Source organism: Pleurodeles waltl, chromosome 6 (assembly GCF_031143425.1).
Source record: "Pleurodeles waltl isolate 20211129_DDA chromosome 6, aPleWal1.hap1.20221129, whole genome shotgun sequence".
In the NCBI taxonomy this organism is placed as follows: Eukaryota; Metazoa; Chordata; class Amphibia; order Caudata; family Salamandridae; genus Pleurodeles; species Pleurodeles waltl.
The window spans coordinates 1,605,160,408-1,605,172,546 of NC_090445.1; the positions used below are offsets into that span (position 1 = coordinate 1,605,160,408).

General features: G+C 48.6%; 1 protein-coding gene across 1 annotated transcript in view; it reads right to left on the reverse strand.

Annotated features, from left to right (window-relative positions):
• The window catches only part of LOC138301222 (ficolin-1-B-like), a 129,738-nt gene that overhangs the window by 53,427 nt on the left and 64,172 nt on the right, over positions 1-12,139 (reverse strand). The window contains exon 9 of the mRNA XM_069241467.1: positions 11,879-11,914. Coding sequence (XP_069097568.1) covers positions 11,879-11,914 — 36 coding nt within the window. The remainder of the gene's footprint in view (positions 1-11,878; positions 11,915-12,139) is intronic.

Genomic DNA, 12,139 nt, shown 5'->3' on the forward strand with positions numbered 1-12,139 from the left:
TGTACATAGGTAGTGACCTATGTACAGTGCATGCGTGTAATGGTGTCCCAGCACTCACAAAGTCTGGGGAATTTGCCCTGAACGATGTGGGGGCACCTTGGCTAGTGCCAGGTTGCCCGCACACTAAGAAACTTTGCACCCAACCTTCACCAGGTGAAGGTTAGACATATAGGTGAGTTATAAGTTACTTAAGTGCAGTGGTAAATGGCTGTGAAATAACATGGACGTTATTTCAAGCAGGCTGCAGTGGCAGGCCTGTGTAAGAATTGTCAGAGCTCCCTATGGGTGGCAAAAGAAATGCTGCAGCCCACAGGGATCTCTTGGAACCCTAATACCCTGGGTACCTCAGTACCATGTACTAGGGAATTATATGGTTGTACCAGTATGCCAATGTGAATTGGTACATTTAGTCACTAGCCTGTTAGTGACAAATTTGGAAAGCAGAGAGAGCATAACCACTGAGGTTCTGGTTAGCAGAGCCTCAGTGAGACAGTTAGGCATCACACAGGGAACACATACAGGGCACATACTTATGAGCACTGGGGCCCTGCCTGGCAGTGTCCCAGTGACACATAGACTAAAACAACATATATACAGTGAAATATGGGGGTAACATGCCAGGCAAGATGGTACTTTCCTACAGGCCTTGTGCCCAGAGTGCTTCATCCTGCCAAGGACTGAGGTAGTGGATGTACCTCTCCACTGGTTCTGTAGGGGGCTTTGTGCCCAGAGTGCTTCATCCTGCCAAGGACTGAGGTAGTGGATGTATCTCTCCAATGGTTTTGGAGGGGGCATGGTGGCCAGAGTGCTCCACGTGCAGTGTGGCCGGTACAATTCCCTCACCTGGGCGAGCGTGCCACGAGATTTGCGAGGTTCAGGTAGCATGATACGCCACGGAGGCAGCGACATACCCCACACTGCTGTGGCTGCACCTTCCACCTGCAGGTGCAAACAGTGATGGAAGTCTTGCCTCATGGAAGCTGCCCAGCGGTGTCTGTGGTGGCAGTGCTGGCGGCGGTGCATGGGTCAGCACCTGCTGAGGGACACAGCAGGACGCCTCCTGCAGCCTCGGACAGCTGCTCACTGTGGAAGAGGCTGGGGACTGTTGTTGAGGCTGTAGACGTGCCGGGTGTGGTGCAGGTGGTGGTTGTGGTGGTTGTGGTGGCGGGGCAGGTAGCGGTGTTCGCCGCCGTACAGGTTGGCATGCTCATGGACACAAAGTGTGACACTGGTCCCTCAGTCGGTGCCACCATGCCCTCTCCTGACCTGCTCTTCAGCTTTTGGCCCATCCCCAGCTTTGATGGTGCCGCAGTTGTCTTGCCACTATCCCCTTTGGTTTTTGCTGAGACCTTGGTGGCTGGTAGTTTCGGCTTCTCCCTCTGGGATGTGGGCACCTTTTTCACCTTGGCAGGTGGCGGAATATCCTTGCCCTCGCTACGTGGCACACTGGCAGCCCTGATGGGTGGCGCATTCCATGAACCCGCAGTTGCTGGCACCACTGTGCCTGGGGATGTGGTGGCTGAGGTGCTGGGCTGGGACCTGGAAAGCCTGGCCCTAGGGGAAGGACAGGAGTGGAGGTGTAAGGAAGAGGTAAATGTTAGCCAGGAAGAGATTTTTAGACACACTGGGACGGGAAGATGGAGGGCGTTTGGGAGTGGACCTAGAGGTAGTGGTTGTAGGAGGTGTACATTTGCTGAATTTGGATGAAGGTGCATGGGCCGGAGGCTGTTGTGAGGTGGATGGCTGTTGGGTGGGTGTGTGCCTGCGTTTGTGTACTTTGGGAGGAGGGCTCACTGACACACTGGGATAGGACACTGGGGATGTGTGAATGGTAGTGGGGTGGTGAGTGCACGTGAGCGGTGTGTGGTGATGGGCATGCTGGTGATGGAGGCAGTGGCTGAGGATGTGGTGCATGCAGGTGTGAGTGGAGACGAGACAGGGAGGGAGGAGGAGGATGTGGAGGAGGGGGACACAGTGGAGGCAGTGGATGTTGCTGTGTCTGCATGGGGATGGTGCTTGTGTGAGTGCCTGTGGAATGTGTGGTGCTTATGTTTGCCTGAGCCACTCTTGTGTGTTGATGAGTGTGCATGCTGGTCTGATGGTGTGCTTGGGATAGGCTGAGTTGCAGGGGATTGGGTCTGGGTGGAGGAAGTTGGAGGGGGGAGGCTGGACACAGGGACAATGGCTGCCATCAGTGCTGAGGCCAGAGCCTGAAATGCTCTCTGATGGGCTGCCTTCACAGAATGAATGCCCTCCAGGTATGCATTTGTTTGTTACAAATGCCTCTCTACACCCTGGATGGTATTCACAATGGTAGATTTCCCAACAGTGAGGGATCTCAGGAGGTCAATAGCCTCCTCACTGAGGGCTGCAGGGCTGACTGGGGCAGGGCCTGAGGTGCCTGGGGCGAAGGAGATGCCCACCCTCCTGGGTGAGTGGGCACGGAACACACACTGAGGGGCTGCTGGGAGGGCGGTGCTGGTAGGTGGGGTGGCGGCTGTACCTGTTGATGCGGTGGGCACAGAGGTGCCCACCACCGCTAGGGAGCTCCCATCAGAGGAGGATTCGCTGACACTGCTGTCTGCTCCTGTCCCTGCCGTGGAGCTCCCCTCGGCTTCCGTCCCACTGGTGGCTTCAGACTCCGTTGTTTCACCCTCCAGGGCCAAGTGGGTTGCAGCTCCCTCCTGCTCTGCTGCCAATGCTCCTCCAACTGATGATGCTATTGCACACAAGAACAGGAAGACCACAAAAAGGGGGGGAAGACAGAAGAAAGACATGTTCAGTGCATGCAACACCACTACAGTTGGCAGACACAACACACAGGGAGCAGCCCTCTGCACTATGCCATGCACTAACAGTTCCTAGAAATTTCAGCTGACCATAGGGTATGAGGCCTAAGCACAATTGATGCACACCTGGAAGTCACAGGAGCCTGACTAGGTGTAGATGGCTCTGACCACTGGTGGGTTTGGGGTGCCACATGGCCTGCCTCACAAGGGGCCTTGCCTACCAAGTTCGCCCTGGCCTAGGGGAACCCACTGCCCACCTCCCCCACCCAGACACCTCCTAATGCGCACAGAGTCATCTGAATGAGAGTATACTCACCCCCTTGTGGCTGCTGTGATGCCCTCAAGCACCCATTCAACTCCGGATAGGCCACCAACAGGATCCGGAACATCAGGGGGGTTATGGTGCGACGGGCACCCCTCCCACGTTGGGAGGCCATCCCCAGCTCGGCCTCCGCCGTTTTCTTGCTCCAGCGGCGCAGGTCCTCCCATCTTTTACGGCAGTGGGTGCTCTGTCTGTGGTAGACCCCCAGGGTCCGGACATCCTTGGCGATGGCACACCAAATCCCCTTCTTCTGGTTGGCGCTGACCTAGAGGAATGGTACAGGGGGAAAGGAAATTACTTACCCGTCTGGACCATCATACTCATTGCCCCCCAGTTCCCACCCATGCCCTGACGCACATACACTCCCCATCAGCACATGCAGGCCTCAGCCCCCCCATGTATCTTCCATCCACACCACTCAAAACAGGCATTGCCCATGCAGCATGCTCACAGTGTACTCACCTGTTTGTCTGGAGGACCGTACAGTTGCGTGTACTGGGGGAGGACCCCATCCACTAGTTTCTCCAACACCTCCGGAGTGAAGGCATGGGCCCTTTCCCCAGACACATGAGCCATCGTCGCTTCCAGACACAGGTCACAGCAGCACTTGCAGTGTAGGTCCTCTCCTTTTGAAGGTCAGGTATCGAGTGAGTGAACAGACAGAAAATGGCGGTCACGTCCGCGGCAGTGCGTACCGTCACCACCGGCGTACATCGTCATTGGCTCCTGGGACCCATAGGGCCGACTGTTAACCAATGCAGAATTGCGCCGCAGTCTTAGACCGCACACCGTGACGGTGTAGAACGCCAGTGCAGTTACCTCATATCCCCTTGTCCCAACTTACAGGTCAGGCAGCCGCCATTTCAGGAGGCCACATGTGATGGATGTTAACTGCGTCACACCTATCTAGGCCGGGAATATAGAGAGATACCGCCACATTGCGGATTCATAACGTTTCTGCAAATAACACATTGTGATACCTCAGTGTTGGATGACTCTCTGCTCGCTGTTCTCCTCCATAGGGCACGTCCGCTGGGGCAGGTGATGAGATGGCGGCATCCTCTGGTGTACAGACCCCTGGTGGACCTGTCAACAATGAAAGAGAGACACATTCTAGTCACATACAGACTTGATCGTGCAACAATCCAGGAACTCTGTGCCCAGTTGGAGCCAGACCTGATATCAGCTATCCGACATCCCACAGGAATCCCCCCTCTAGTGCAGGTCCTGTCTGTGCTCCATTTCCTGGCCAGTGGGTCTTTTCAAACAACAGTGGCAATGGCATCAGGGATGTCCCAGCCAATGTTCTCTAACGTGTTGTCCAAAGTGTTATCTGCCCTGCTGAAACACATGCGCAGCTACATCGTGTTCCCTCTGGTCGAGGATTTGCCCACAGTGAAAAGTGACTTCTATGCTCTGGGACATATCCCCAACATCATTGGTGCCATTGATGGTACACATGTGGCATTTGTACCCCCCCGCAGGAATGAACAGGTGTACAGAAACCGGAAGAGCTACCATTCTATGAATGTGCAGATGGTGTGTTTGGCAGACCAGTACATTTCCCATGTGAATGTCAAGTATCCTGGCTCTGTGCATGACGCTTACATTTTGAGGAATAGCAGCATCCCTTATGTGATGGGGCAACTCCAGAGACACCGGGTGTGGCTAATATGTGAGCCCAAGGTCCCAATACAGTTGACATAGGTGTCTGGGTATGGGGCTGTCCCTAAGGGTTAGTGTGTGTCTAACAGTTGTCCCTCGACATTTGCAGGTGACTCTGGTTACCCCAACCTGTCATGGCTACTGACCCCAGTGAGGAATCCCAGGACAAGGGCAGAGGAACGCTACAATGAGGCACATGGGCAAACTAGGAGGGTGATCGAACGCACCTTTGGCCTCCTGAAGGCCAGATTCCGGTGCCTCCATCTGACAGGTGGCTACCTATACTATTCACCGAAGAAGGTGTGCCAGATAATCGTGGCCTGCTGTATGCTGCACAACCTGGCTTTGCGACGGCAGGTGCCTTTTCTCTGCCTCTGTCCCCTAAACCGTGTGGCCACTGCCCCCAGGTCCCTGATCGTCCTGTGTTAGTGGGGTTGCCTGGGTTCCCTGTAGTGGTGGACACACTGCTGATTGATGTGTCCTGGGGACAGAGGGATTGGCCCGCTGGGGGGGAGCTGTGCTGGTGTTTCCTGAGGGGGAGGCTCTGTGGTGGCTTGTGACAGTGGCAGGGGAACCGACTGTCCCGAGGTCCCAGATGGGCCGGGCTGGTCATCTTGATCCAGGCATGCAGAGCTACTGTCATCACTGTGGGCCTCTTCTGTGGGGGGACTGGATATGTCTGGCACCTCCTGTCATGTGACGTTGGGTAGGGGTCCTGTTGGGGTGTAAATGCATAATTATTGTATCTGTGTGTGCCATCGTGTGCAATGGGTGAGTGTCCCTCTACTCCCGTGCTTGCATTATTGGCTTGGTCCTTGTGTGATTGGTGATTTTGGGGCATGAGTGAGTCTCTGTACTGGACATGCTTGGGTGATGGCTTTCCATGCATTGATGTTACATGCAGGGCTTGGTTTTGGGATGTGTGGGTTGTGTTGGTGGGGTATCTGTGGGTTGTTGGGGTGATGGGTGTGAGGGTAAGGGTGGGAGTATGTGATGGCATGCAGGTGGGGGGATAAGGTAGTAAAGATTTGCCTTACCAGAGTCCAGTCCTCCTGCTACTCCTGCAAGGCCCTCAGGATGCAGTATTGCCAAGAATTGCTCCTCCCATGTTGTTAGTTGTGGGGGAGCAGGTGGGTGTCCACCGCCAGTACTCTGTACAGCAATCTGGTGTCTGGAGACCACGGAAGGCACCTTCCCACGTAGGTCGTTCCACTTCTTCCTGATGTCAGCCCGTGTTCTTGGATGCTGTCCCACTGCGTTCACGCTGTTGACAATTCTGAGCCATAGCTCCATCTTCCTTGCAATGGATGTCTGCTGCACCTGCGATCCGAACATCTGTGGATCTACCCGGACGATTTCCTCCACCATGACCCTGAGCTCCTCCTCAGAGAATCTGGGATGTCGTTGAGGTGCCATGATGTGGTGTGGGTGATGTGTGAGGTGGTGTCTGTTGTGATGTGTGAGGGGATGTGTTGGTGTGTGTTGTTTGAGGTGTGTGGATGTTGTGTAAGTGATGGTGTTGTGTGTCTGTGGATGGTGGTGTTGTTTTAGGTTGTGTCTCTCTGTGGCCTGCTTTCAAATTTCTGGTAGTAAGGGTTTGTGGGTAATGTGGGTGTGTGTTTTATATTGGATTGGGTGTGTGGGTGTGGTGTGTGTATGTGTATCAGGTGTGTGTATTTCGAATTGTCCAATGTGGTTGTGTTTTGTAAATGTGTGTGTATTTTGAGCGCAGCAGTGTGTACCACCAATGGTTTACCGCGGTTGAAAGACCGCCGCGTTGATTCGTGGGTCGTGATACTGTGGGCGTATTCTTGTTGGCGTGACGGTGTCGGTTTTGTTTTCACCAGTTTATCACTGACCTTTGGTGTGGCAGACTTGTGTGGGTGTCTGTATTGTGGCGGATTCCGGGCTGTGGGTCGTAATACCTGTAGCGGAATTCTGCGGCCGCAGCGGTATGTTGGCGGTCTTCTGCATGGCGGTAAGTGGGATTTACCACTAGGGTTGTAATGAGGGCCCTAGTGATAGATTTCAAGCTGAGGCCAAGACTTGGATCTGGTTCTCCAATGCAAAGGTTGGAAGCTCTGGCCATTGGGCGAGATGTTCCTCTGGGTTTTGGGAATATTTTGTACGACATTAAAGAAATTGTCACCTGAGTTGTTGAATTTGTTGGCAATTGTGCTTCCTGAATGAGCAATTACAGCTGACAGAGCTTTGAAGTATTTCACCCTAACTTGTTCTAGCAGCATGGATAAACATTCTCTGAAGTGCCATCAGATCCAATCTTCCTCCACCTTTTCCGCATCAAGATCCTCTTTTCCTGCAAATAAGTGGAGAAGGAGTCTGAGGATGAAGACTCTGGAAGATTGCTATTGAGGCTATTGCTACATTAAAAATAAAAGCAATTTCAGAGGTCTGCTCAATTGAATCTCTCAATCCATTCTCATGTTAGTGACTGTCTGAGAGGTTGGCAAAAGTAAGCTTCCAGATTCATTGCAAACCGTTACCCACTGGAAGACATGGATGACGAATTACCAGTGTTAGTTGATGTTGATTCTCAGTAGTAAGTCTGATTGGCAGAAACTCCATGGCAAACTTAAATAATGTCAGTAGGAAAGATTTGTCTTAAAATTAGCTTAATTCATCATTAAAAAAGACCTTTCAAAGTTCTCACTTGGCTCTCAGGACTGGAATGTATTAGGCCAATCATGCTCAATCATTGATTACAGATTAAAATATTTCCTTCAAGCCTGTTGAAGAGGGGACTGAATGCTCTTCACTCTTGAAGGGTATGGAAAGACAGATACAGTTTCTGTCTTATGTTCCTTTTGACATTGTAATAGTGTAGGAATTGGATGAAGGAGCAGCTATTTCAGCCCACATAAACCTGATAATTAAGGACTGGCATAGGGAGGTACCAGAGAAATTGGGGACTCTTCATATGTCTTTTCAGTTCATCTCTGTGGGCAGAAGAAGCACTCCCCTTGTTTTCGGTCTCAGCAGCAATAATAACCAACACCATCAGGGTCCACAGTAAAGTCTTCCATTTGTCAACCTTCTGGGAAGTAACAACAGTCATCTCAATTTTGCAAACTTGGCAAAGGTTGCTCTGGCTTATTAAATTAAAGCATAAGCAAAGTTCCCTTACCAAACAGCCTTTTTTCGTGACGAAGCATAGGATAGAGTCTGCTTTTCACTTCTAAAAAGAGCCCATCTGATATTCTTCTTGGAAATGTGGGGGGAGTCTACATCAGATGCCTGGATTGTACAATTTTCTCAGAGGAGTATCAGATAGAATTTAAACCTCTCAAGATCAAGGCTTCAAACAGACACCTTTGCCCAGGTGTACAGATAAAGGTTATGACGTTCTCAAAGCCATTTATGATCTACAGAGCAAAAGTAAAGTAATACCAAAACCAGCGAAGGAGAAAAAACAGGAGTGTATTTGATCATCTTTCTGTTTCAGAAGCTGTAAGGGGGATTCAGAATGGTGATACACTTGTAAGTCTTGAATCAATGAGAGAAGCCAGTATTATTAAGGGTGCAGATGCTTCAAAATGTTGTAGCTTTGATTCCAGCAGTCAACTTCCCGATAACAATGGATATAATGGACACTCACTTTCACATTTCAATAGCTCTTATTCACAAAGAGCATCTGAGGCTTTGTGTGCATAATTGGCATTTCCAGTTTTGAGTCCTTCCATTTGGCCTCAAGTCAGCATCACTAGTCTTCACAAAACAGGTGGTTTCATTAGTTGTCATTTTTTCACCTTTACAGGTGGAAGTTTAACTTGTACCTACATGACTGGATGCTTCATATGTCATTAGAGTCTTAGGCCGTAGAGTGACTGAAAGCACTTCAGAGATGTTTAAACCATCACTGATTTCTGCTCCACTGGAAGAAATGTCAATATATCTCTTCCAAAAATCTTGTTTCACAATTTAATGCAGATCTGGGTTTAGTGTTTCTCACAGACTACATAATTACAGCCATTCATTGCCTACTTTCATCTCTTTTGTATATGTCCCATGCTTCAGCACGCCTCTGACTAAAACTACAAGGTCACATAGCATGCTTGATCTTTATGGTCCCCAGGGCTCATCTTCATGCGCGAAGGTTCCTCAAGAAATGTGTCCATTTCTTCCCTCATGTTTTAATGGTCATCTATTTTAGGGAACCCTAGGAGAATCAGGGTGATTGAAAAATTCTAGATTCTAGACTCATCCTGTGTCCCATTTTTTTACCCTACCATGAAATTTATCTCTGGTTCTTGGGGTTTGGCAGACACGTCCTTTTGAACCCAGAGAATCAGTAGATGTTAACATTTTGACAATGAATCAGAACGTTTTGGTTGCAGCAATGTTAGTACGGAGAGTATGTGAATTGGGAGCTGTGCATATTTTAAAGAAATTCTGAGACCAGGTCCTAATCCTCTTCCCAGTGTTCCCACGCTTCTAAACTGGGCACAGGAAGTGATTTTAACAGTTTTGGTCCATCTCCTTCTCCTATGTATGAAGGACTTTTTCTTCTGCTAGAGGCTTGGGGAGCCCTTACACCTAATCTATTTACAAAGATTCCAATCTTCACAAAGTCTAATTATTTATGTATGTCTATGTGCTGGTGGACCAGGAAAATGCCACTTCCATGACTAGTACTAGGTGGACTCGTTCTACGATTGCATTGGCATATTTAGTGTCTGGCATATCTCTTCCAGAGGGGGTCAGGGAAGATCCACAAGAGAGATGACAGCTTCTTGGGCAAAAAAGTCAAGGTATGCCACTAGCAGAGAGCTATAGGAGGCCAACTTGGGCATCACCAAATACTTGTGTCCATCATTACAGACTACAAAGCACTGATAATGATGAAAAGAACTTTGGTGTGGGAATATCTAGTTCTACTTTGCGATAACAGTCAAACATGTATAATTAAACCGCAACGTCTTGCACTGGTCTCAGTGTATGTTCTGGGCTCTGTTTCATAAGGAAGCCTGACCTTCCTTATCTATACTTTGGGTATGTCTTGGCCCGCAATTCCAGACCATCGTTTTTCACCTACAAAAAAATGATTGACTAGAATGAGGCCTGAGCAATCCCCAGTGGCTGAGATCATACCTTCAAAACATTGAACCATTTTCAAAACCATTGTTCTAAAATCCTAGGCTGCCATTCCAATGACAAAGACTATTTACTCCCTTTTATCTACTGGTGAAATCCCAAGTGACATGAAAACATCTTACATTAAAGAAGTAAACTACAGATCAAGAGACTCTGTCAAGATAAACTCACTGAAAAGGTGGCTTATTCACAGGTGTCGACCTTTACTGAAGAAAAATGGCTAATGTCGGACAGACCAAATGGATTTAGAACTAGAAGTAGCACCTTACCTCAGCCTGGGATGAACTCAACAACTCTGTTGATAACAAAGTTGCTGTTCTACTCCTACTAGGCCTGTACTCAGATTTTGGAATGGTAGACCTCCAACTACTTGCCCTGAAACTATGTGATACTGGGATCCAGGGATCAGTCCTTAACTAAGTACAATACTACCTTAAGGATAAACCTCAAATTGTTTCACATCCTCCTGTCACCGTTTTGCCTTTACGTGTCTCGTAGGCCTCTTACTGGCCTCAACAATCACCTGTTCTTGTTTAATATTTAGCTACTTCCTTTCCTGATCTTGTGTGCTCCTTAAACCTCACCTGCTACACAATGCCTACAAGACTCAGATTATTTTAGAACTGCAATGACCTTCTGAGGCCACGTCATCCAGAATCAGTGAATGCCTTCTGGTAGTGGAAAACAAATGGATGGTAAAAATAATTATCTCAAACTTAACTCATTTGAACTGAATATACTCAACCGTGAATCATGGCAAAATCATAGCCCTGTGTACTCCTGGAATAGGGATAGCGGCCTTCGACATCGAAGTGAAAAAACTCAGCTTGATTGTGGACTCTAACCTCTGGCATTTTTCTCAAGTCAACAAAGTGAAGTGTGGCTCAATCTACAGGATAATGCTCCCTTTTTTAAAAAACTGCAGAGGGGTAATCCCCTTCTACGTAAGTCATGTAAACTGTGAAGGATACCCCCAAAGAAATTAAGGACAACCGTTAAGAATTCAGAAAAACTTTACAAACTCACTTTTCACAATGTCAGTAGCCAAATGACTTTCAGACCACATCCCGGACTGGTTTGGATATGCAGCTTGTGAAACTGTCATCACATTTCTTTCACTTAACAACCCATTTGTAAGATATGCTTACAGGCCACCAAGTCACATCCAGATTACACTTTACAGGCCTCAGGCATGCCACCATGACACCAAGACTAAACCCTACTAGATGACATTTCAGTTAAAGTGTTGTTGCCCATAGAAAATTAATGAGGAAGTTCTTCTTCCAGTTCTCGCAGCCTCATCATCATGCACTTATCCACCTCTACAGAGAGGGAAAGTGAAAGGGAGCTAGAAAAGAACCTAGCCATGCCTCCCTCATGCTTCTGGATACAAGAGAGTGTGGACATGATGGGGGATATCGCAACAGGGATCCTGTACCCAATATTGCCATTCTCCTACCTCTATATTGGTATATTGGTGTGAGATGATGGGAAGCTTGTGTGAGTCTTGTGTTTGCTCCTTTGGCAGTCTGCCTCCATCTTTGCCCCCTCCTCCGGCACATTTCTTGCTTTGAAGTGATAGAGTCCCATTAAATTTCTTGTCAGATACTCCCCTATCAATATAGGTGGTCTGAAGGACTTGGTGAGGAATAAGTGGTAGGGATCTTTGCAGAGACAGGGTAGGGCTTCTTCTCTGTGCTGCATCATATCTGTCTGAGACCAGGGATAGCAAACCGAGCCACAGGGGTAACAAGGGAAGCCAGATGTCACAGTTCCAATCTCGCAACCTCTTAACAGAAACCTAAGACAATGCAGGCAAATCTCACTAGGTGTGCTGTACATTATCAAGAGAGCAACATCAATTCCCAGAAAGTAGCAAGCGTTGCTAGGCAGAGAGCCCCTGCACCACTTACTTTCAGTTTTATGCACAGTTCCTGTGTTTTCAGTAAAAGTACGTAACAATTTGCTTGCCAGAAAATTAACTTCTTACCGGTGGTGCTTGGCTCGCAGGAATCTCCTTTGTCACCTAAAAAAAAAGGATTAGAGCACAGGATCAGAAACATGAGATAGGGCACAAGCCAAACATATTCACCCGCTATATTAATCTTTATCACTACTTTTACATGTCTCAGGTACCTGCTTTAAACTAAGGTACTACTTGTGTACTACTGACATGTTATAGCATGTTAATCATAGCATTTGAACGTGTGTCTTTGAAAAAAAATCCCTTTTTCTGATGCACTATCTTCAG